At 40.8% G+C, this 25,009-nt stretch overlaps 1 protein-coding gene across 1 annotated transcript in view; it reads left to right on the forward strand.

Annotated features, from left to right (window-relative positions):
• The window catches only part of gli3 (GLI family zinc finger 3), a 213,944-nt gene that overhangs the window by 141,842 nt on the left and 47,093 nt on the right, over nucleotides 1–25,009 (forward strand). The window contains exons 5-6 of the mRNA XM_036558807.1: nucleotides 13,019–13,224; nucleotides 20,121–20,276. Coding sequence (XP_036414700.1) covers nucleotides 13,019–13,224; nucleotides 20,121–20,276 — 362 coding nt within the window. The remainder of the gene's footprint in view (nucleotides 1–13,018; nucleotides 13,225–20,120; nucleotides 20,277–25,009) is intronic.

Here is a 25,009-nt window from a genome sequence, read left to right on the forward strand (position 1 = left end):
GTTTTATGAAAAGCCAGATTTTTAGTGTGGTTTTAATTTTTAGTTTCAGTTTTAGGTTGAATTTAGTATTTTGATGAAAGCTGTGATTGCAGGTATTTGCTCAGGATGAACTGTTTGTTTATAAACTACAATGCTGCACTGTTATTAAGAGTTATTACAACTCGCAACACTGTATATACTGACAAGAACATAATGCATCAAATCGATAGAAATAAATTAATTAAAATTAAACATTACTAACATCTTTTTAGGAACAGAGTGGTACTGCAGAACCTGATTGAACCTGCCACACCCTAAAAACGCTGTTCTGTCATTGTAAATGTATCTGCACTAGATGATCTGTGTGTGTGTGTGTGTGTGTGTGTGTGTGTGTGTGTGTGTGTGTGTGTGTGTGTGCGCAAGATATCATGCAGGTGGAACACATGTGGGCACCTGTGTGTGTGTATAGGGGTAGTAGGTGAGATGTTCACACATGACTGTTTTTGGTCATGAGGGTGAAACTCCTCAAGTGTGTGATGTGGTTCATAGAGATTCTTCACCAAAAACAAATAAACTTTCTCATTTAATCCATTTTTTAATTTTTTGATACCATAAAGCAGTTTTTATGACTGCAGCACATTCATTAACGATTAGCAATTAAATGACAAAACAAATTTAAAGCAAAAGCACAACTAAAGGGTGACCGGTCTCTCTCAGTAGCAGACCTAAAGCTCTCCCTTACAGTCCTTTAAACCTCTGGGGTCCACAAACCCACCCGTGAGTCAAATTTCAAGTTTCATGGCCACATGGTGAGCAGTTAGATCCCATTGTTTTGAAGTAAATGTGTCTCAAAGTCTGAAAATCAGTGTGGAACATTAAAAATCACTTATGATGATTTTCTGTGTGAACAGCTGTTCAAAGCTGTGTTTGCTGGTCATGAACTGGCTGATTTCAGAGCTCAAAATGAGCTAAAATTATCACTGAAACAGTGACTACTGACACATTTGGTGAAGTTTGGTAGTGATATGATGTTTTGTTAGTGATAAAATGGAATGTTTAATCATTAGTTTTAATAAAATAAACATAATTAAGGTTTAGAGTCACTCAGAGCAAAAGGATTTTAGTCTAAATTATTGGTCCTGTTTTGTGGAAAGTCTACATTTTTATCTTTAGTTCACATTGAAACAAACGTAAGTCAGAGGATTCAAAGCTGTTGATGTGGATAAATCAAATATAATTCATTGTGTAACTCAGTATGTAATGAAATACGTAATTACATAATTACATTTTACTGGCAAAGCAAAGCGAATATATTAACTGTCGACTTCTAGGGGTAAAGACGGTCTTGACCCCCTCCGACTGGCACTAAATGGAGTTCATCACCCCTCCCACTCCTTTCATCTCCTCTCTCTTTCCCCTTTTTTTGCTAAACAGAGCTGGGAAGGGAGGGCACGAATCCGCAAAATAACTGGCAACCCCCAGCGGGAGGCCTTAATGACTCCCTCTCTCGCCTGGCAACCCCTCACTCCCCCCCACCCACCCGTTCCCACCCCTGCTGCAGCCATCATACATTTCTCTGGAGCTGCAGCAAAACGAGGAAGTTGCAAAAATTCACAGACACGTTCTGATACGACACCACAGCCTCTTTCGGTTCGCACGGAAAAACAAAAGCTCATGTGAATTGATTAGACAGTGCATATTCAGTCTGTCTAATCTATCCAATCACTTCACATAATATCAGCCCACTAGTGAAAATTCTGTTTTGATTTCTTTGAAATTTTAATACATTTCCAAAAAGGTTCAAAAGATGCTGTGCACAGTGTAAATACAAACAGAATGAAAATTATATGCCCATTTTGAAATTGATGCCAGCAACATCAAATATTTTTTTTTCAAAAAAGTTGGGACAGAGTCATGTTTCCCGCTGTGCTGCATCTCCTCTTTTAACAACGCTTGAAAAAAGCCGAATGGACCCTCTTTTCTTTAGCCAGAAGGACCATGATTTCCAAAAAGAATTTCAAATTCTGATTCATTCAGCCACAGGACACTTTTCCACTTCACCTCAGTCCTTCTTAAATGAGCTCAGACCCAGAGAAGGCGGCAGTGTTTCTGGATCCTGTTTATTTATGGTTTCTTCTTTGCATTACAGAGTGTTAACTTGCATTTGTGGATGCAGTGATGAACTGTGGAAGTGTTTCTGAGCCTGCTGAGTGATTTTTACTATAGAATCGTGTCTATTACATACATATATATTCCGTTAAATTAACGGTTTAAATCATTCCATCATTCCATTGCATTTTGTCCCCACTTTTTTGGAAATAGGGTTGTGTAAAGATTGTATACATTTTAGAATTTTAGAATATTTGATATGTGCTTCAGTTCAACTTCAGTGACCCAGAAATAGCACAAAAGCTTCAATATTTATTCTTTATTTTGCTTTACATGTCTTTGTTTTATTTATTTTTCAAAATTCTAAAATTTTCTCTTTTTCTGTCTTTCTCCCTCTCTCTCCCTCCCTCTCTCTCTCTCTCTCTCTCTCTCTCTCTCTCTCTCTCTCTCTCTCTCTCTCTCTCTCTCTCTCTCTCTCTCTCCTGGCTCTGTTGCTGTGTTTCTTTGATCTCGGTGAAGGGGGGCATTAAAGGGGCTGCTGTTTCCGCTGTCAGGGGCCATCTCTCTTCTGCCCTCTCTCTCTTTTTCCTTTCTCTGTCTCTCATTTCACTCACTCGCTCACTCCTTACCTTCCCTCTCTCTCCTCTTTGACTCCAGGCCCTGAGCTGCTGCTGTTGTCCTTAGGCAGGTTGAAGTGTGTGTGGTTAAAAAGGGTGATGGCGTTCCTGAGAGGGGTGGGCGATACCGCGAACATATAACATCACGATACCTGAAGGTGTTTTCGTGATACGTTTAAGGGTAGTTTTTCAAGAGTGCCACATAAAAAGTAGCCTTAAAAAAACTGAATGCAGTGATTTGTTTTATTTAAAGCTGCACTGCGTGAGATCAGGAATGCGTAAAAGAGAAGTCAAATTCAGAGGAGCGTCTCTGAGGATGTGAGTGAATTATCTACTATGGTCATCACATCTTCATCAGTATGATGTTGATTTTGAGGTCATTTGAGACCTAAACATTGTGCTGGACCTTCTTTTTGAGGCTGTGTGTGACGTTAAAGACGTAAAGACGTGGTGTGAAAAACTCCCTCTGACTCATAGCAGCTCACGCTCACCATATTTTAGCCTGTTTATATTCGCATTACTCAGTAATGATGCTTCTTTCAGTTTTAACAACAAAATCTTACGTAGTGCAGCTCTAACATTTGCAAAAAATAAAAAAAGAATTGGTAAAACTGGCACAACGGGCCAGCATCCGATCAGTACCGCCTCAGATTCCCATGATGCACTCAGAAAAGCGTGATTAGTCATGATGATGATAACAGATTCTCCGTTACGTTACTGGCTGTGTGCAGTGTGAGAGCGCAGCGCTGAGGCTGGAGTGGATGTTTTTAGCTCTGCTGTGGTGACGCTGTTGACACAGCAGGATAATATTTCCTGTATTAGAATAACAAATTCATATTATCCTCAGATTCACACACATCAAACACATTAAACTCTGATCTGTTTATTTAACCATCATCTCTGAGTGTGTTTACACAGAGACACAAGACATGTGACCAGAGTGGACACAGGACAGAGAGAGAGAGCGAGAGAAAAGAGACAGAGGAGTGAGACAAAATAAGAGAGGAGAGAGAAAGAAGAGGTGAGAGATGAGAGAAAGAAAGAATGAGAGCGAGAGAGAAATCTTTAGAGAAAAGGAGAAAGAGAGAGAGAATTAAGAGTGAGAGAGAAGAGAGAGCGAGAGAAACAAAGAATGAGAGAGGCAATGAATGAGAGAGAAGAGAGAGAAAACCTTAGAGAAAGGGAGAGAGAGAGAGAGAGAGAGAGAGAGAGAGAGAGAGAGAGAGAGAGAGAGAGAGAGAGAGAAAGAATCAGGGTGAGAGACAGAAAGAATGAGAGTGAGAGAGGAAAGTAAGAGAGGGGGAGAGAGCGAGAGAGGAAATGGTTACCATATGTTGTGCTCTCTCTCTCTCTCTCTCTCTCTCTCTCTCTCTCTCTCTCTCTCTCTCTCTCTCTCTGTCGCTCTACTCTTTCTCCTGCAGTTATGAAGGATAGTGATTTGGAGACGGTGGGAATTACAGAGTAAAGAGAAAACGGCCTCAAAGGCCTTTATTTAATCTTTTTAATCATTTTACTCTCTTTCTCTCCCTGTCCTCCCTCTCTCTCTCTCTCTCTCTGCATACCCTGATCCTGCTAAGCCAGACTTGGCCTGAGTGCACTCTTTGATGTAAATCTGAAATCAGGTATAAGACTAGAGTCTGCTAAATCTCTCTCTCTCTCTCTCTCTCTCTCTCTCTCTCTCTCTCTTCTCTCTCATTTTGTCTCTCTCTCACTCTTTCTTCTGTCTCCTCTCTCTCTCTCTCTCTCTCTCTTAATTATCTCTCTCATATCCTGTCTTTCACTTTCTTACTGCCTTCTCTATTTTGCTCTGCCTCTTTCTTATGCTTCCTCTGCTCTCTCTCTCTCTCTCTCTCACGTCTGACACAGAGTGGGTGGGGCTAAGTGCCAGAAGACCTGTCACTCTAAATCAGTTCACCAGTATGCAGGTGAACACCCTCTTCTAAGACCTGTGAAAATACGCTAATATCAGCAAAAGAGTAATTCCAGAAGCAAATAATGTATCAGCAAAACGAGTCAATAGAAAAAAATGAAAGCGATAAGTAATACATTCATATCATAATGAGTAGTAATAAAAAAAAGTTTCATTTATTTCTCATTTTTTGTATTTGCAGCACATTTTGGGCCTTTTGATACTCAGCAGGGTTGTTTGAGCAAACATGAACGGAAAAAAATCACCGATCATTATCAAAATATTGTTACAGTGATTTAGCACATCGATAATAATCCTTCAGTGATGAGAATGCCTTTCCGAATGTGTTCACAAGCTCAGTCAGGAACTCCATCACTAAAGGCAGCAGTGCTTGTTTCACACAGTGATAGGAAACTCAGTGCCAACCTGCGCTGATGTTAAAGAGGACAAAACCAAAGTTTCCAAATGTATCGCTGACGAGACGTTAAGCGAGACGGGGTTTGTTATGAAACATGAAACATGTAAGGCCTAAAAATGTTTACGAAAGGCTCCACCAGGCTCTCCTTCCTCCCGTTCTTATCGCTCTCCTCTCTCAGGTCCTCATGAGCTGTATTTGATTGCAGCGGGCCTGTTGAGCAGACTCGGCTTCCCGCTAAACGAAGGGGGAAAAACAGCACCGTGCGAGTCATTTGCACCCTCTGTCCCAGCAGCCGAGGTGTGACAGGCCTAATCATCGTCATGGCAGTGGCAAGCCGACAGTGATGCATGCTAACGCGCTAATTCGCTAACTCTTCTGGGCTGCGCCGGCCTCTCGCTATTTTCCAGCCCTGAAATGCGCAACCACAGCAAAACTACTGCAGCCTCTCTGGAATAAAGAGAAAAAGCTGAAAGCCTCTTCTGTCTCCGCCGTCCAAAACAAGAAAAGAAACAGTGTTAGCTCTCAGGTCTGACGTCTCGCTGGTTCACTCAGAGACTTTGTCCTTCGTCCTCTTTAGCTCTTTAAAATCCGCCCCAGAGTATTTAGGACATTTACATTTTTACATTTGCAGCATTTTATCCAGAGCGACTTATAAAAGCAGGGATGTGGGATGTTTTAAAGTGGGGGCTCTGAAATCTTAGCATATACGTAATGTGAACCATGACTTTATGCTAAATTATTTGCCTTTTTTCCATTTGAATTTTTTCCACCACCTGGGCTGCAGGAAAGAGAAGAGTCCCAGTGCTTGTTTTCCACGTGTCTTGAAGGATGGCAGGTCGAGCCAAGCTGTACTTGAAGCTCGAAGGGCTCGAGGTACAGTTCGAATGTTGACCACTGCCATCAGGGAGGGGGAGGCCAGTACATTTCTGGCTTTGTAGGCTTCACGTTTTTAAATCTGGTGCAGCTACAGGAAGCCAGTAAAGGAGTGCAGCAGTGGAGTGACATGAGTGAACTGAGGTAGATTGAAGACGAGCTGAGCTGCTGCATTCGGGATCAGCTGCGGGGTTTTCTATGTGCTGCCACGTTTTCTATCACTGTATAAGAGAAGCAAGAGGCTGCATTTATTGTCCGATGCACTGCGGTCATTCGAAGTGCTTTACAAATGAGAAAATACAAAGAAAACTCAAATAAAAATTCAAAAAGTAACAAAGCCAGATGAAAACAATAGATTATAGAAGTGAAGAAATGAAACGTGAAGCTAAATTAGGATAACAATAAAAACAAAATTCAGATCTCTGAGGGCTTATTATGGATTTGTTTCATTAAATTAACAATAACGTGTCAGAAGTGCATGTTCTCATTATATTATATGTACTGTATACTATTATCTACGATATGGTATAATGTACGTTAATATACTTATTATATGTTGTATATTTAAATTGTATGTTCCTCTTCATTTTCATTTGCTGTCAGAACAAAATCTTGTATTCTAAAATTTTTCAGAAGGAAAATGATTCTTAATTTATAACGAAGGTGAATGTAAAATGATCTTTGGACCGTCTCTATTGGTCCATACATTGTGAGATGTTCTCAAAATCTAAAGGACAGCCTGCGTTTTCAAATGAATTAAATCAAAAACTGCAAAAAATAGAGATACAAGGTTTCATCCCAACAGTGACGACATGACTTCACTCTCAAAACAGCTTATTTCAGTTTATTTACTTTTGGCAATGCTTGTTTTGTTGTGGTATAATTTATTCATTAAGTAAATTCAATGCATTATATTTTTAAGTGTACCTTTTTTAGGTCATCATGTTCTTTACATGCTGAAATAAATGTAACAGCAGCTTCGAGAAGGTCGAATTATTAAAGGAGGAAGAGTTGATTAAAAGGCATAAACGGCTGTTTTCTGCCTCAGCGTTAAAGGGCTGAGATGATCTGTTAGCTCTGAGCTGTGAATGGAGATTTCGTGATTTTGTGGTCGAGGTTGAGAACAGTTTGTTTCAGCTACAGATCAGCGAGGGTTTTTCTTGTCGCAGCTGCCGGGCCATCGATTTCACGCTTGTGTAAAAGCTGCTATTGCAGGTATTGATTTTGTAGTAAAGTGTCGTGATATCAGATAAATGAACGGCGTGCGTATTGCGGTCATTGCCTTTTAAAGAGAGACAGTCATTCTTCATGGATGCTTATGTGGGGTGTGTGTGTGTGTGTGTGCGCGTGTGTGTGTGTGTGTATGTGTGTGTGTATGTGTGTGTGTGTGTGTGTGTGTTTGGGGGCTGCAGAAAACTCTTCTTTGTATTTACTGATATGATACGTGTAGGTGTTCAGCTTCTGTAGACCTCGCTACTGATCCACATTAATGAGGTGGGACAAGACGGTGCACAAAATCAGTGCTGGACAAAATACTTTACAAAAGTATATGTTTATTTTTTATGTGTTGTAATAATTAACTGAATACGTTTAGAATACACAGCACTGCTGTTCCCACAATCCCCTGAGCAGAAGTCCAGTACAACACCAATACTAAGCTTATCACTTGCAAACACTGAGATTAATAACTGACCACCACATTGATTTATCAGTCTACTCAGGCTTTAGCAGAGCTCAGTAACACTGAGATTAATAACCGATCACGTTGATTTATCAGTCTACTCAGGCTTTAGCAGAGCTCAGTAACACTGAGATTAATAACCGATCACGTTGATTTATCAGTCTACTCAGGCTTTAGCAGAGCTCAGTAACGCTGAGATTAATAACCGATCACGTTGATTTATCAGTCTACTCAGGCTTTAGCAGAGCTCAGTAACGCTGAGATTAATAACTGATCACATTGATTTATCAGTCTACTCAGGCTTTAGCAGAGCTCAGTAACGCTGAGATTAATAACTGATCACATTGATTTATCAGTCTACTCAGGCTTTAGCAGAGCTCAGTAACGCTGAGATTAATAACTGATCACATGGATGAAAATGTGAAATGTAACTGTATTCTGAATTCTGTCTTTACAAAATGTAACTTGGACTGAATACAGATGCTTAATTTCTGTGTTTTGAATATGTCACAATACTTGTATTGCTTTATATCCAAACCCTGGTACACACACCACACACACACACACACACACACACACACACCACATTGTGGGTTTTCAGTCGATTGGAACAAGATTGTGGTGCGTCTGCTGGACGAGGACACAGAAACAAGTCTTGCAGAAACACAACGTGCCAAATGGCTCACAGCACAATGAGGGCAGGACAAGTACCAGCACAGCTTTCGGTCTGTAACACGTCCACACGTAACTCAAACTGGGCCTGAGTTAGTCACATCAAGCAGCACTCGAATTATCATGTAGATATTTTATCACTTTAACATAATATGTTATTGTAAGATGGTTCACAATATATACACCACCCAAACCCTATAAACCAGGGGTGTCAGACTCTCCCCTAAAAGGGCCGTATTACAAAATCTCAACAAATCCGTGAGCCAGAGAACATCTGTGTTTTATTTCATTTCATTAATAAGCATTTTACTATAAACTGAACTCACCACGGTTAACTTCAACAGTGAAACACAGACACTTCAAAGTTCAATGGTTTATTTATTTGTCACACACAGTCAAACACGGTACAACTAGCAGTGAAATGCTTGGATAACTGCCCGCTCACATGAAGCAACAAGGCAATAAGAAACAGCAGTCAAATAGAGGAACAATATTGTAGAAAATGTATAACAAAACATCCGTCTATGAAATATACCCTATAGACACAATGCAGATATGAAAGTGTACACATGGCATCCTTGGAAGTACAGTGCAAGGTGCAAAGTGAGAGAGCGACGTAACGCTGTGCAACTGAGCAGGAGTTTACTCAAGCACTACCTCAGGAACTGTTGAGCTCACGTATGTTATCTGACTGCCTAACTCACAGATCACAGCATGTTAAATAATCTCTGCACCTTATTCCACAACCCTACCTCATGCTCAGAAATGAGTGCTGTGTCGGTGCTGCACTGTCCTGTCTGTTTACTGTGTCTAATGTCTGTTTGATTTATCGTATTTATTATATTCTTTCTAGTTTAATGTTTTGCACACTTACATCTGCACGTCTTGTTGGTCCTGGAGGAACGTAATTTCACTCCACTGTGTAATGTACATAGATGGAATGACAATAAAAGCCTCTTGACTTGAGGAGGTAGAATAAATAAACTAAAAGTACATTAAACGTGGTCAGTGTTTAGTGCAGTCCTGTGTGTGATGGGTGCGTATGTGTGTGAGATGGTCCTGTTTGTCCTGTTTGCTGTCGTGGTTTAGAGCTCGGATGGTAGGACTTGTAGTAGACCTTGAAATATTACATGAATACTTGAAATATTCAATATTTAAACGTCCCCAGGAGCTCAGTCTTTTAAACCTAGCTGTTTGCTTGAACTAAACACTGCCATCGTTTCTGAGCTGCTAAGCCGACATTAGGTGTTTATAGTAGCTGAACTGCAGTTGGTGTGTTTGGTGTTGTGACTGGTGTGGAACTGTGTTGAATTGTGGTGTAACTGCTGTCCTGTAGACTGTTGTTGGGGTGGGAGAGTTGGAGTGCACATTATGTTGCAGTGCATGCTGGGGACTGTAGTGCGGCGCACTGTGAAACAGGCTAATATTAATAGAAAACAGTAGAAATAGTTTGCAGGCCGAATGGGATTGTGGGCCTGTATCTCTGAGTGAATGTACATTTACCTCTGAGTTTGGTCTACATGGTCACTATACACTCTTAAAAACAGATGGTTCTTCAAGGGTTCTTTAGCAAAGAAAATGGTTCTATATAGAAACATGAAGACTCGAAGAACCCTCTGCATGCTTAAGGGGTTCTTTATATCATTAATAGGTTCTTCAGGTTGATGGAGAATGTGTTGTATATGGTTCTATATAGCACCAAAAAGTGTTCTTCCGTTGTTACCATTTTCAAAAAGTTCTATGTAGAACCATGAACACTCAGAGAACCCTTTGCATGATTACAGAGTTCTTTGCACTGTGAAATGGTTCTTCAGATTGATGGAGAATATGTTGTATATGGTTCTATATACAACCCAAAAGTGTTCTTCTATTGTTACAACATCAAGCTGGTAACATTACAAGAACCCTTTTGGGTGCTATTTAGAACACTTTTCAAAAGGATTCTATGTTATCTGTAGCACATTCATGCACATTTTCCATCAATCTGAAGAACCATTTATGACAAAAAGAAACTTTTAGTCATACAAAAGTTCTTTGAGTACTCATGGTTCTATATAGAACAATTTTCTTTACTAAAGAACCCGTCTTTTGTAAGAGCGTAACAATAGAAGAGCCCTTTTCAAAAAGGTTCTATATAGATTCTATAGAGTTTTCATCACATTGTCCATCAATCTGAGAACCATTTCACCATGCAAAGAAGCATTTAAGCATGCAAAGAGTTCTAGTTTTCATGGTTCTATGTGGAACCATTTTCTTTACAGAAGAACCCTTGAAGAACCGGCTTTTTTAAGAGTACGCTGAGCTTCCCTGAGTGTGTCTTCTATCAGTGTCACTACACAAAGTGTTTTTCTCTCCCATGACCTCATTTCCCACAACATGAAAATCATAGCAGTGTTGTGGTCATTCTCATGATCAAGATTTCTCTGTATCAGCTCTCTCAGAGCGACAGAGCTTATCTACAAACAGTTTTCTTTCATGTCCTCACCAGAGAGATTCTGATCCTGCATCAACACTTTTTAGACACAACAATCTAAGACATGTACCCAAGTATTTAAAAAAAACTGCTTTCTCCTTTTGGCAACGGCTGAAAATCCCTCAGCAGTGAAGTAGAGGAGCTTTTTTATCTGTCCTCTTTGTTTCCACGGCTGCTCCTTCATTAGTGCAGGGCTGAGGGTTTTCATTAGAAGACCGTGGAGTGGACTCCAGAGACTGGCAGGGGAACGGGTGGAGGGGACGAGCTTTGGGGTATAATTGGGTCCTTCCGGTCCTTTGACTCTCTCCAAGGTCACTTCAAGACAAACTTCTCCACAGGACAATTCCCTTTCCTTCTGCCTCTCCCTGCTTCATTCTTCATCTTTCTAGCGCTTTTTCTTCTCTCCTCCTTTACGTTTTGGTCAAGGCTGCTTTTGTGCAGGGCAGCTGGCAATGCTTTAAAGTGTAATTTCTTTCAGGTGGACGTTTTGTGGAACATTAAGAGAGTGTTGAAGAGTTTTAGTCAGTAAGCAGGACTGTGCTGCACCAGGTTTTGCATAAGTTTGTACTTAAGTTTTGGCATAAAGTCCTCATTAGTTTCTCCTTTTACCAAATTTGGTTGCACCACAAATCCGTAAGTCATTTCTTAACCAGTAACAAGCTGTTGGATCAAAACCTGGTATCTCCAAAATTGTAACATTACAGGAGAAGGAAAAAACCTACTCTACTTTCAATGTAAGTCAATGGAACCAGATTTTTTTCCAATTAATTTCATGCCAGTTCTGTTGGTCCATTCATCACGAAATTTACGCACAATATACAGGAACACAGGTGCTTCCAAATTAAGTCAAAAACTGAAAATGAAAAAGGAGATACGAGGTTTTGTTCCGACAGCAGAGAACAACTAACTAATGCATACGTCGCTTTAACACGATGATAACATGTTCAGAATCAGTCACTAAACCCGCTGCCATGGAAATGCCACGGCCTAGAAGAGAACGATGTGTACAGGTTAAACTGAATGAATTGGTGATCTACAGCTGCCGTCTGTTTACTCTTTAATATTTCACTGATAAACCAAATACGCAGCTTCTTAAACGCCGGTTTCTGGCTAACCGACACAGCAGCAGCCTCAGTTTAGCCGTTTGGGTTGCTGAGTCTCTCTGAGCTGGAGCTGTGGGTGTTTAGCTTCATGAGTTTAAACCAGGGTGACGATTAGAGCTGTGAGTAAAATCACAGCATACAGAGTTTAGAGTTTTTAGCTTAGCAACCAAAAAAGTCATGTTTTTGGTCCTCTTTGTGTTTCTATATGGTTTTTGATGGTTTCCCCAAAACGTGCAGCTGCTCAAGGGGGTGTAAATATTTAGTAACTACTAAACTCAATGTTAAAAATAGTTTGTTCTGATTTAGTGAAGATAAACCTGAACTTAGTAAACACTTACGGTACAACCAGTCTACGTCTGAACTTACCCAGAGCTGGTGCAACCAGACACTGAGCACAAGCAGCCCTGGCATGATTCAGACCTGCCAAACTTGGCAGTTTGAGTCGTGTTTATTTTGCGAAGTACCGTCTTTGTTGCTTTGCTAACCATGAGATCAGTTCTTCATTCCAACACGAGCAAACCTGCCATCACTAAAAGTGCATAACGTCTCAATGCTGCTTAAAAAGATGAGAAGAACTGGAAGAATCGCTGAAAAAAAGGGTTGAATAGAATCTGCAGGTTTACAGGTCTGCAAAAACAGAACTAGCCGACTCAAGAAGACGTTGCAAGGCATTGTGGGTAGCGATGAGAATTCCTGGCCGTCTCTGTCTGATTAAGACGCAGCGCTGAAAGCTGGCTTTGATCTTAGGAAATGTCTGCGAGGGGAACAGTTGGAATTTAGCTCGGGCTTTCTCCCTCCCTCCTGCTCCGAGATTTGGCCCCGCAGATGGAGGCAGATAGATAGTGTCACCATTCATTTCCTGCTCCAGTTCCTGCTCCATTCTGAGGAGAAGTAAGACCTGGAGCAGAGAGCGGGAGTGAATAGAGCACATGCCGAGCTTTTGTCGGTGTCTTCTGAGCTCTCTTTTGCTTTCGCGATTCAGTCCAAATGTATGCGTTGTGCTTAGGTTCTGTATCCCAATTTAACCTTACAAACTAAAGTGGAAGATTAGGAGCCAACTGAAAGCAGAACATTTTAAGATGTCTGAATATAGTCTGTGTAAAAAAAAGCAAGTAAAAAAAAAAAAAAACACCCTGCAATGCTAATTTCTTTTGCTCTCTGTTTTTTTTTTTTTTTTAATCCAGGCCCCCTGCGTTGGCAGGCAGCCCTGCGTTTTCCGATATCTCCGTCATCCGAATCTCGCCCCACCGGAACCCATCGGTCGGTGCGGAGTCACCCTTTAACCCCCCACACCCGTACATCAACCCCTACATGGACTACATCCGCTCCCTTCACAGCAGCCCCTCGCTTTCCATGATTTCTGCAGCCAGGGGACTCAGTCCTGCAGATGGTGAGTACCTCAGGGACCCATTCTGGGGCCTCTGAAATTCCTTCTAATAGGCACCCTATAGCAGAGATCATAACCTCCCCACATATGGTTTTGGAACATTCTTTTGCATGGACACTGAGTCCTCTTAGAACTCTTTATTCCCCCTCTTTGAGAAACTGACAGTGTTGACAACATGCCAGCTTTGATGAAACATTAAATGTACAAAAGTGACACAAAATAGTGGCAACATGACCGACACACTGATTGTTCCTAATAATTTATTACACACAAAATTGCAGTGCAGCGCATCTTTCTCCTGTTATTTGACACTCAAATCCAGATTCAGTGAAGCTCATTGTTTATCTGCTTCACCCACAATCAGAGGAGTTAGAGACGTTTCAGTACCAACAAATTTTCTTTAGCAAATATGTAATAAGCAAGGTGCAAAACTAATTAACCGCTTGGATTAAGTGAAGATTCAGTGAAGCTGGTTGTTTATCTGCTTCCCCCGCAATCAGCTTCTGTCTCTGGTGTTCTTAACTAACTAGAGCTGCAGCACTGCTCTGCCTCAGGGTGGCGCTGTAGCAGACTGGTTCACCCAGTTGGTCCTTCGTAGTCTATAAACTGTAACTCTGCCCGGATTCCACTGAAACACTTTACAATGAGCTGCAGCAGATCTGTAAATCTGAAAACTCGCCCAGTTTCCCAAGAGTTTGGAGTGAAGAGTGACTGTTCCTCATTTCTCACACTGAAGACAGAAGAGGAGACGAGGAAGATCTCAGTTCGTGTGAGGAAGAGCGCAGAACCGCACTAGAACAGAGACTCTACAGAAGAGGAGACGAGGAAGATCTCAGTTACTGTGAGGAAGAGCGCAGAACCGCACTAGAACAGAGACTCTACAGAAGAGGAGACGAGGAAGATCTCAGTTACTGTGAGGAAGAGCGCAGAACCGCACTAGAACAGAGACTCTACAGAAGAGGAGACGAGGAAGATCTCAGTTACTGTGAGGAAGAGCGCAGAACCGCACTAGAACAGAGACTTTACAGAAGAACAGCTGATAAACCAGTCAGCGCCACTATGGTGAGTGAGAGCAATGCTGGAGAAGCCAGCCAACATTATTAGGGACCCCCGTATACCAGGGGGTACTTCGCAGAGTGATTGTAGGTTCTTGGAACTTAAGAAAGATTTAAGCAAAATCAGCTTAAGTGTCTAAATATCTAATTTCTCATTGTGAGATGGTTACATGAATGTTGTATAATTGATGAAGATGATTTTTCCTTGTTTTATCTAATTTTATTAAATAAAATGATCTCACTATATTGGCACATAAATTGGCCTGTTTCCAGCACATTTCTTAAAATAAGTAAAATTGTCTGTTACTATAGTGAGATCATTTCCTTTAATAAAATTACTTCAAACAAGCCAAAATCATCTATTAATAAATGAATCTTTTAATACGCTTACAACAATCTAAAAATGAGAATATTAGATGTATCGACTAGATTTAAGACCTGCCAACATCTAATTTTTTCTACACTGCAAAACGACATCTTGGCAATTTAAATGATCTTAAATCTAGTCAATTTCTAATATTTCTAATGTTGAGATTGTTGTAAGCTTATTATAACATAACTTATTTCTGGACATTTGTATTTTTTTTAACATAGTTTTGGTCAGTCAAATTATCTCACTACACACTTAAAAGGTTTTTTAAGTGTTCTTTAGTAAAGACAGTGGCTCTATATACAGTCAAAGAACCCTCTGCATGATTAAAGGGTTCTTTGCTTTGTGAAAGCTTCTTCAGATTGATGGAGAATGTGCTGTAGATGGTTCTACATAGCACCTTTTTGAAAAGGGTTCTATACAACACCCAAACGTTCTTCTATTGTAAAAAGCCTGATATTGTAACAATAGAAGTTTTAATTTTGTGGCTTAGCGGAGTGGACAGGGGTCATCCCTTCGTTCCATCGCAATAAGAAGGAGGTTTATTTCATGGACCCCAACCATAGAAGCTACATGACGACCGGGATATTAGGCTGAAGCGCCAGGGCTTCCTTTTGCGCTCCAAGTTTTTCAGCAGGTGTGCCTTTGGGGGATTGAACATGACAGCACTGACCAGGAGTGTCTTAAAAACGAGCGAAAAACCGTGACAACTTACAAGGTTGAGAGTGTAGCAGACCCTTATATAACCATACGCTCTGCCAGCACTCGCTCAGCCTCTCTGCGGAGGAGGGAGCCTGCAGCCGGATCGTTTGGCTGGGTCATTCTCTTTGATCCCGCTCTCATGTCAGTGCCTCTGGAGGAAGAATCAGCGAACATAACGGTCACGTTCAGAGTCAGAGCGAGGCGGAGGTTCAAGGCCAGGGTTGAGGGTCGAGGGCAGAGGGTGAGAGACGGAGGGAGCGAAGGAGGAGGAAGTGGGACGCTCCGCGAGCCCTGCAGGGAGCCGCTCGGGTCCCTCGCACGGAGCCAGATTGGGAAATCAATTACAGGCTTGGCGGGAGCCTGCTGTTTTTAAAGAGCCTCCGCAGTGCGCCGGCCTCTTGGCCTGCTGCTCAGCCGTGGAGCTTTAATTGAAGCCTGGAGCTCAATTACTGAAGGAGGCCAATCGGAGATTCCTCCCAGAGGCCGCAGATAATCACCGCTGTATCGAACCGCGGCTCCATCCCGCATCAGGCTGCCTTTTACAGTCTGGCACACGAGCCGAAGGGGCCGTGCAGCCATGGCAGCACCCAAGGAGCATCGCTGTTATGCTCTAAAGTGTGCTAATTCATTATTACGCTGTTTGGATTAGGATATTTCTGTGGGTTTTGATAAACGCATGCTTTTTTTGGACTCTGAGGTGGACAGACTGCATAGAACCGATAGCAGTATAAGAGGTTTTGATTAGTAAAGTGGACCACAGCGTGTTTTAGTGCAATTCCACAGTCGGTTTGTTACATAATCGGTCGTAAACTTTATCTGTTCTTTTAAAAGAAAAACAAAGTCGTTGGCATCAGAGCCAAGAGCCACATCCTTCCTCACAGCTTCAGCTTATCCTGTAGATTAGAGGGCATTTATAGTCGCGGCCTTTTGATCCAAACCCATTAAGACTGACGTACGTCAACAGGCACAGAGACTGTTTCAGTCGGTGTTGTTTCAGTGTGCGTTACCTAACTAAACGAGGTGTTCATTAGCCGCTTAGGACACATTTTGGAGGGTGAGAGGTGAAATATGTGCGACAGCTTCAGTATGCATGAACAATTTTATGAATTTTATCATTAACAGGCCAAACATTCTCTCATCAAGCTGAATGTTGTCACTGCCGGGAACAGAACCTCATATTTTCAGAATTTTACAGGACAAGGAAAGAAAATACTAGTTTGTAGTGGAAGTTAATGTGAAAAGATTTTTTTTTTCTACACAAAATGATTTCTTGGCAGTTTAAGTGAGTTTAAATCCAGCCCATATCTAATATTTCTAATTTTGAGATTGTTATAAGCTTATTATAAGATTACTTAACCGATTTCTGGACATTTTAATTGGTTTCAGTGGTGAAGTCAAATGATCTCACTACACACTTAAAATGATGGTTCTTCAAGGGTTCTTTACTAAAGAAAATGGTTCTATATAGAACCACGAACACTCAAAGAACCCTTTGCATGATCAAAGGGCTCTTTGCATGGTGAAAGTTCTTCTGTTGTAACAAGCCTGACATCATAACTAAGGCAGAACCCTTTTTGGTGCTGTATAGAACCCTTTTCAAAAAGATTCTATAGCATTCTCCATCAGTCTGAAGAACCATGTCACCACGCAAAGAACCCTTTAATCATGCCAAAGGTTCTACACTCTTAAAAAAAGACAATCCTTTAAGTGTTCTTTAGTAAAGGCAATGGTTCTATCTAGAACCAGAGTTCTGTATAGAACAATTTGCATGCTTAAATGGTTCTTTGCATGGTTAAATGGATGGAGAAGGTGTTGTATATGGTTGAACCCTTTCTTTGAGTGTTCATTATTCTATATAGAAACACTGTCTTTACTAAAGAACCCTTGAAGAACCTTATTTTTAAATGTGTTTTCTGGCGGATCATTTTGCTGGTTTCAAGCTCATTTTGTACATCAAGTAATATTATCTGCCAACATAGTGAGACAGTTTCACTGACTAAAATCACTCACAACAAGTAAAATATCTGGAAATCAATCTGATAATCTTATAATAAGCTTATAACAATCTTAAAACGAGAAATATTAGATATATTGACTATATTTAAGATAAATTTAAGACAATTTCACCTGCCTGTGTATCATTTTTTGCAGTGCAGATCATTTTGGAGCATTTCTGTTGCTCATCATGAAATATTACTCTGCAAAAAATGGCATCTTGTCAAGTGAAATGATCTTAAATCTAGTTAATATAACTAATATTTCCCATTCTACTTGATTTTAGGTGATTTTATTAAGTATAATGATCTCACTGTACTGGCAGATAATTTTGCTGGTTTCAAGCTCATTTCTTACAACAAGCAACATTATCTGCCAGTATAGTGAGATCATTTTACTTAAAATACTTAAAACAGGTAAAAAAAGTCTAGAAATAAGTTAAATAATCTTATAATAAGCTTACAACAATCTCAAAATGAGAAATATTAGATTTAATGATCGTTTTACTTGACAAGACACCATTTTTGCAGTGTAAAAACTGCAAAAAGAGTAACTGCAGTTTTCAAACTGTGAAAAACAGAAAAAAAAAACAAAAATATGAAGATGATTTTGGCATATAGGTGTTGATCTATAGTTGGAAATCAATTATGCTGAGTGCCTCAGAAATCCTACATTTATTTCAGGCTATCTGGTAGAGACCCGAGCTCGAGAGAGGGGATGAAGTGAGCATGGGTGGGATTTTTGTGTCTCTCCTTTTCCTCTCCTCCTCTGTGCTTCCGCGCTCCCTCGCTCCTCTCCGCTCCCCACTGAGGGAATGCCCCGTGGCTGCGGTGGCACACAGAATCGCGGGATCGTCTCGCTCCCTGCCAAAACGCCAGCGTGCCACCCCCGGCCCAACCTGCTCCTCCGGCACCAGCAGCTCCGTTTAGAGCTCTCCACTAAACCCTATCTGAGCGCAGAAGACGGAGCAGCCAGGCAGAAACAACGGGGACAATTAAGAAGGCGGCCCCCCCCTCCCCACCCCCTCCACTTAAAGACATAATACCCACATCGAATTAATTTGGAATTTCTCCTTTACATTCACACAACCAATCAGAGACGCATATTCCACGCGTACAGACCGGGGCCTCCGTCTACATCCTTTCATCTCCTGCTTTGTTTATATATTTATTTACTCTTTATTCCTTTCCCTTTTAAACGAGGGGGGAACGGGCAGGAATTAGCTGGAACACTTTGTGTTTTCTGTTGTTTTTTGCATTTGCATCCAGAAGCACTGTGTCAGTCTGTTCTCTGCCTCATTCTCTCGCTCTCCGGTTATTTTGTGTGTGTTTTCTTGGTAGTGTCATTTGCATAGGGTTAACACGCTGCCAGAGGTTTATTTTTAGGATGCGGTGGAAGGAGCTAAAGAGAGCGATGCGGTGTGTGTGCGTTTGTATGGGTGAAGTGGGGGGAGTAAGAGGAGGAGAGGGAGTGGAGGAGAGAGAGAGAGGCAGAGAGAGAGGGAGAGAGAGAGAGCCGCTGTTGTTTTATGCATGCAGATCTGAGCAGATTTGGACCGTTTGCTTTTAAATGGAGTTTTAAGTTTGGCAGTGCGAGGGGAGAGGATGTAGCGCGCGTGGAGCGCTGCGCCGGCCGATAACACCCCGCTGCCTCTCTTCTCGGCAAACACATCCATATGGCCTGATCTGTAATCTAACTGTTCATTACCCATATACACCCCACTCCCACTCGCCCCTCGTGGCCTGGAGTCCCCCATTCAGCTTACTCATTCTCATAGGTGACCCCGTTAGACCTGTCACAGTCAAAAATAAGCAACTCCTCAACGCATCATCAGTGATTACACTCTCAGAAATAAAGGTGCTGAACTGTCTCTGGGGCAGTTCCCCTCTTGTCACTTGGATGGAACCCTCAAGGGTCCATCTCAGCACCTTTAGTCAGGGAACATAACTGTACCACACTGACCGTACTGACTCCACACACCCCGTCTCGTCTCTGTCGTCCACTGTTTTGCCTTTGAGGGAACATTTACACTGTTTGTACCTTGAAGAAACTTTACAGGAGAAGGAAAAAACATACCTTACTTTTAATGTAAGTCAATGGAACCAGACTTTTTTCAAAATCATTTTGAGCTGTTTCTTTTGGTTCATTCATCATGAAATTTACAAACAATGTAAAGAACAAGAAGCATTTTCAAATTATGCCAAAAACTGAAAAACGACAACAATGGAGATACGAGGTTTTGTTCTGACAGCAGTGATATAAGTCCATCTTTATTGTTTGGCCTTTTTAAAAACTCTTCAAAATAATACATATACATACATCATCTAAACCGCTTATCCTTCTGGGTCGCGGTGGGGTGCTGGAGCCTATCCCAGCTGTCATTGGGCGGAAGGCAGGATACACCCTGGACAGGTCGCCAGTCCATCGCAGGGCCTCTTCAAAATAATCAGTTGCCAAATTGGTAATATAGCTGACAGTGACAGCCCTAAAAACTGCATTACAAATGGTGTCTTTTCTAATTCTCTACTTTATGGATGGATTTTTCTGTTTTAGCGCATTTTCATAGTGTTTTCTCTGCCCCAACATGTCTGTGTCAGCGCTTATGAATTAGCTTATTAGTTGGATCAGGTGTGTCACAGCAGGAAAACACTAAAAGATTAAGGACTTAAGGGTGAAATATAACATTATGAGGTTTATCATTACTAGATTTTGCAGTTTGACTGCAGTTTGTTTTCTTTGCTCTTCACTCTCCTCTCTCTATGCCCTGTGCCGTATAGCGCCACACGCTGGTTTGACCACGGCAGAATACTACCATCAGATGGCGTTGCTTGCGGGCCACCGAAGCCCCTACGCTGACATCATTCCTTCCGCCGTGTCCTCCACCGGAGCAGGAAGCAACGCCTTGCACATGGAGTACCTGCAGGCTCTGGAAGGTGAGCGCTCAGTGCACACTTAGGCCCTGTTCCAAATCCACTGCAGCACCCTGCACATTTACGCACTTTTAACTGCCGCTGAAGGTGATATGCACTCAAGGTTATCAATGCAGCTTGGTTCCAGTCTAGAAGAAGTGATACGCTTTCGTTTTTCAGCCTCAGTTTTGATATTTTTTAATATTTTTTGATATTTTCACAGCAGCCAAATGCAGTTTAGAAGGTCCCTCAGTTTATCTGTGCATTTTTTTCCATATTGGAATATATTAGAATGGAAATGTGATGATTTACAAACATAAAACTCACAATATAAGTGTTTTTAAATGTATTTGTTATAGTAGCTCTACATGTTTCTGATATCAAGAAAGCTGTTGATGTCAATCAAATGGCTGCCTTTGTGGAGAGGTGTGAATTCTTTTTCACAGCAGGGGGTTCTCACACCCCTCCTTTCACCCTCACTGCTCGCTAGCAGCTCAACACAGAGTCACAACATTTGACCTTCAAAGAGCCAACAGTGTCCTAGTTCATCTAGTAGAGTTAAAGGGGATTATTATTAATTATTGTTATCAGATTTATATTTTTCTTCTTATTATTATTATTTTTCTGCTGGATTTTTGTCTGGAAACTCAACCTGCAGTTTTCAAGACACGGTTCCAACTCTGGAATGTTTGATTTGATCGGGATTGGTGTGCTTGTATACAGCTTTTTGATCTGACATACAGTTTTCATACAGTCTTCGTTAAATTATGATTTTATCCCCATAGAGATGAATGGGCTAAAAATGATCTACGGTACTTCTGCTGAACCACAAGACACCATTTCGCATATACTATCTCAGAACAGGCCCCCAAGTACAAATCAGTGTTATTCTGACCCGCACTCATCTGTTTGTCTTTTTTTCTCATCCCTCGTTCCTCTCATAGAGTCCCATTTATTTTCGCCCACATCCCAGCACTATTATTTCCTTTACACGACAGCCACCAAACTACATGTCTTCACTCAGAACAGGTCCCCAAACTCTAATCCACAGTCATACTGACCTGCACTCCTCTGTGTTATTTTTTCATCCCTCGTTTCTCACATAGACTCCCATTCATTTTCAAAAATACAGAGCTAACTCTTGGCAACCCCCTAAAAACCACCTAGTAAACAATCCATACATCATAGCAACTGCCTAGCAACACCTTAGCAACTGTGCAATCACTCTGCATTTTCTTCAGAAAATGCCTTTTTCTAGTTTTATTTTATTATATCAATTAAGAATATCAGAGTCAATTTCCTTTCCGGTGCCATAATGGCCACTAGGGGGCCTGCAGGAAGAGGTTAAACCAGAAGGAGTGTACACTTCGGCCCAGTCCCAAATCTATAAGAAAGCACATCTACTCTTATACCTACTTTCAAAGACCTCTTTGAAAATTTTCAACATGGCCTGGATCCAAACTAGAGTAAGTCATATTCATATAAGTGGATAAGTTTAATCAATCAATCAATCAATCAATCAACCTTTATTTCGGCTCGGAAGTACATTGAAGGTGACCCTCATTTACAATGTAGCCAAACAAATTACAAGAGATTGAAAAAGTTGAAGTGAAATTTACTGACTGAAACAAATGAAAATCATCAAGACGAAAAGATTTATTAAAAATTATATATATATATTTTTAAAAATTAACAGCTCAAATAGAAAACTGGCATAAAATATCAATAAAATATATAATAAAAACACATTTAAATGAAGTAAAAGAACACATTTACATAGTAAGCAATAAGAAAACTAAAATCTGAGAAAAATCTAATTATTTACTACTAATAAAATTGTAAAAAATTAACATCAAATAAATTGATATTTCCAGCCTCGTTTGGATTCTTGGTTTTAGGTCTTATTCAAAGCTGTTTTCATTCATCCATATATTTAGTTCCTCTACAGAAATGCCAGTCCGAAACTCAAACTCTAGCTCAGCTGGCAGGAAAAGAGAAAAGTTCAGGATCTTTTCTCTTTAGCTCAGTTTAACTGTCTAAAGAGTCGTCAGACACAGACTAATGACTGTTCTGCATATAAATATTGTGTAACTCCTCTGAATTAGCCTGAACCTGCACCAAACAGCTGCTTTTGTCTCTCATGGCTTTAGTTCATGGATGAAAGGACAGTTAAAAGGAAAACGAGCCATTAAACATGCTAAATACACCATTACAGAAGAAAGGATTGCGCCGTTCCTGGAAAAAGTTAGCGAGATAATAGAGTGACCTGATTTAAATGAGCCATTGTCTTAGCGCGTTCGACAGGGGGAAGGGTGCGTGAGTGCGTGCGTGCGCGCAGGACTTATGCTAATGAGTTATTTTAAAGTGTAAATAGGAAATTAAAGGCACGGTGGTTTCGAGAGGGGTCGGCCTGACTGGCCCGCTTCGCCTTTGATGAGAATGTATTTAGTCAGCCCCTCGTCAGGCCCCCCTCCCGCCCTCCTCTCCCTCGCAAACTAATTAAAACTAGCCAAACTTGCACTGGTATCAGAAAATTAATTGCTATTAAGTGGGAATTGGAATGTCCCACTATTCATCACGGGAGAAATCCTTTCTTCTGTGGCACTGTTTAAGATTAATAGACTGAAACAAAACAATTAGGGCCAGTGTTTTTCAGATGGAGACGTAAGGGCCTCCTCCACTTCACAGATCGCCTGTGATCCGGCCCGGGTAATAACTCATCCCGTTTTCAACAATGTGTGTTCCACGCCGGCCGAATTAACACTTTAAAGCTCTCTTTTATGATATAGAGATACGGAGCGAGAGCGAATAAAGAGAAGTCCCTTATCGAGAGGCTTTTGTTAATAATGGGGACGGTGCGAGTTTTAACCGCGCTCACTTCAGTGTAATTACTGCTGGAGAGGGTCCGGCTAATGAAGGAACACGCCTGCCCGTCTGTTTGTGTTCCTGACGGGGCCATTGTTTAAACGCGTTAGCCGCTAATTGCGCTACGTCTGCACCTACACTGTGGAAACATCTGTATTCAGAGGAGTTGTTGGTATTTGAAGTTCAGTTATTGGGCTGTTTTCTCTCCTTAATGATCCGTCTACTGATTTTACTGCCGATTACTGGAGAAATCAGACTTTCTGATTTTAAGTGAAGTGAATTAAGTGATCCTGATTTTACATAAAGGTGTGAATAAGTGAGCCCCTCCTCGACACAGACACACTGCTGCACATTCTACTACACAATTACTGTTTATTTACTGAGTTTAATGTAATGGAAGTTGTGGCCTGTTATATATTCTAAAATTTATTTTTTTATTATTTGATTTTATTGTATTATTTGGTTATTTTATTTTTGTAATTTTTATTTTTTATTTATTTATCATTTTCCAGTATGTTAATCTCAGCAAATAATTAAAATGTGCAGAAAAATGTCATATTTAAGTCTGTTCACTGTGAAGGGTGTGCTAACTTATTTTCACTTAGAAAATTAGCAAAATGTAATTTCACTGGGGGCGTTCAAACTTTTGCATTCATTGTTTATATATATATACATATATAAACAATGAAGTATTGAGATCTTAGATATTTACAAGCTTTATGTTCTGAACTATTAAGACATTAATAGAGACAGTAATAAGCTAAATATATACACAATCATCATTTATAGGGTATTATCTTTTGGGAGGTGTCTGAAAATAATGTAGTATTATGTGTAAATTTACATTTTTTAAATTTGCGTTTTTATTGTTTTTATTTGGTTTTGATTTCTGATTTCTAGGTCAGTTTAAAAAAAGATTCTTGTTCAAAAAATGCTGTCCCACATTTTTGTCACTACCAAAACACAGAGTTTCAGTCTGTAGGCGGAGCCTTATTTTAGCCCCGCCCCTGAATTTTAGAGCAGGAAGTGAGGCTGCATCCCTGTCCCTCATGGCCACATGGTGAACAGTTAGATCCCATTGTTTTGAAGTAAATGTGTCCCAAAGTCTGAAAATCAGTGTGGAACATTAAGAATCGCCATATTTTCTGCAGTTCAGCACTTTTTTAGTGTTTTAATGTAAAATATGATGATTTTCTGTGTGAACAGCTGTTCAAAGCTGTGTTTGCTGGTCATGAACTGCTGAGTTTCTGAGCTCAAAATGAGCTAAACCTGTCCCTGAAACAGTCACTACTGAAACATTTTGTGTAGAGTTATGATTGTTTTGGTACTGACTCTGAACCAGTTCAGTAGAATGAATCATGTATAAATGTGGTTTATTTGTTTTTTATGTTTGTGATAAGTGCTTTGAACAGTTGTCGAATTGTTGAATCATCAACTGAGACTGGGTGAAAGCTGTGTGTGTGTGTGTGTGTGCGTGTGTGTGTGTGTGTGTGTGTGTGTGTGTGTGTGTGCGCCCCACACATCCAAATCCATATCCACTCAAAGCCCTTGAGCAGCTATGAACAAGCCAGAACAGTGACAATGTAGAAACGAGGTTCCAGGCGTATGAAAACACACACACACACACACACACACACACACACACACACACACACACACACACACGCATATACTCATCCAGTGATTTACATGTGAATGGCAGACACAGTAAATGCTGGAAGTGTCAAACGAGAATGGAGAGAGAGAGAGGGGAGAGAGAGAGGGAGAGAGAGAGAGAGAGAGAGAGGAGAGGAGAGAGAGAGAGAGAGAGGGAGGGAGAGAGAGAGAGAGAGGGAAGAGAGTGAGTAATCTTATTTTGCTTGCTTGCTTTCTGATAAAATTAAAACAACTGA

The sequence above is a fragment of the Colossoma macropomum genome, unplaced genomic scaffold (assembly GCF_904425465.1).
Source record: "Colossoma macropomum unplaced genomic scaffold, Colossoma_macropomum, whole genome shotgun sequence".
Lineage (NCBI taxonomy): Eukaryota > Metazoa > Chordata > Actinopteri > Characiformes > Serrasalmidae > Colossoma > Colossoma macropomum.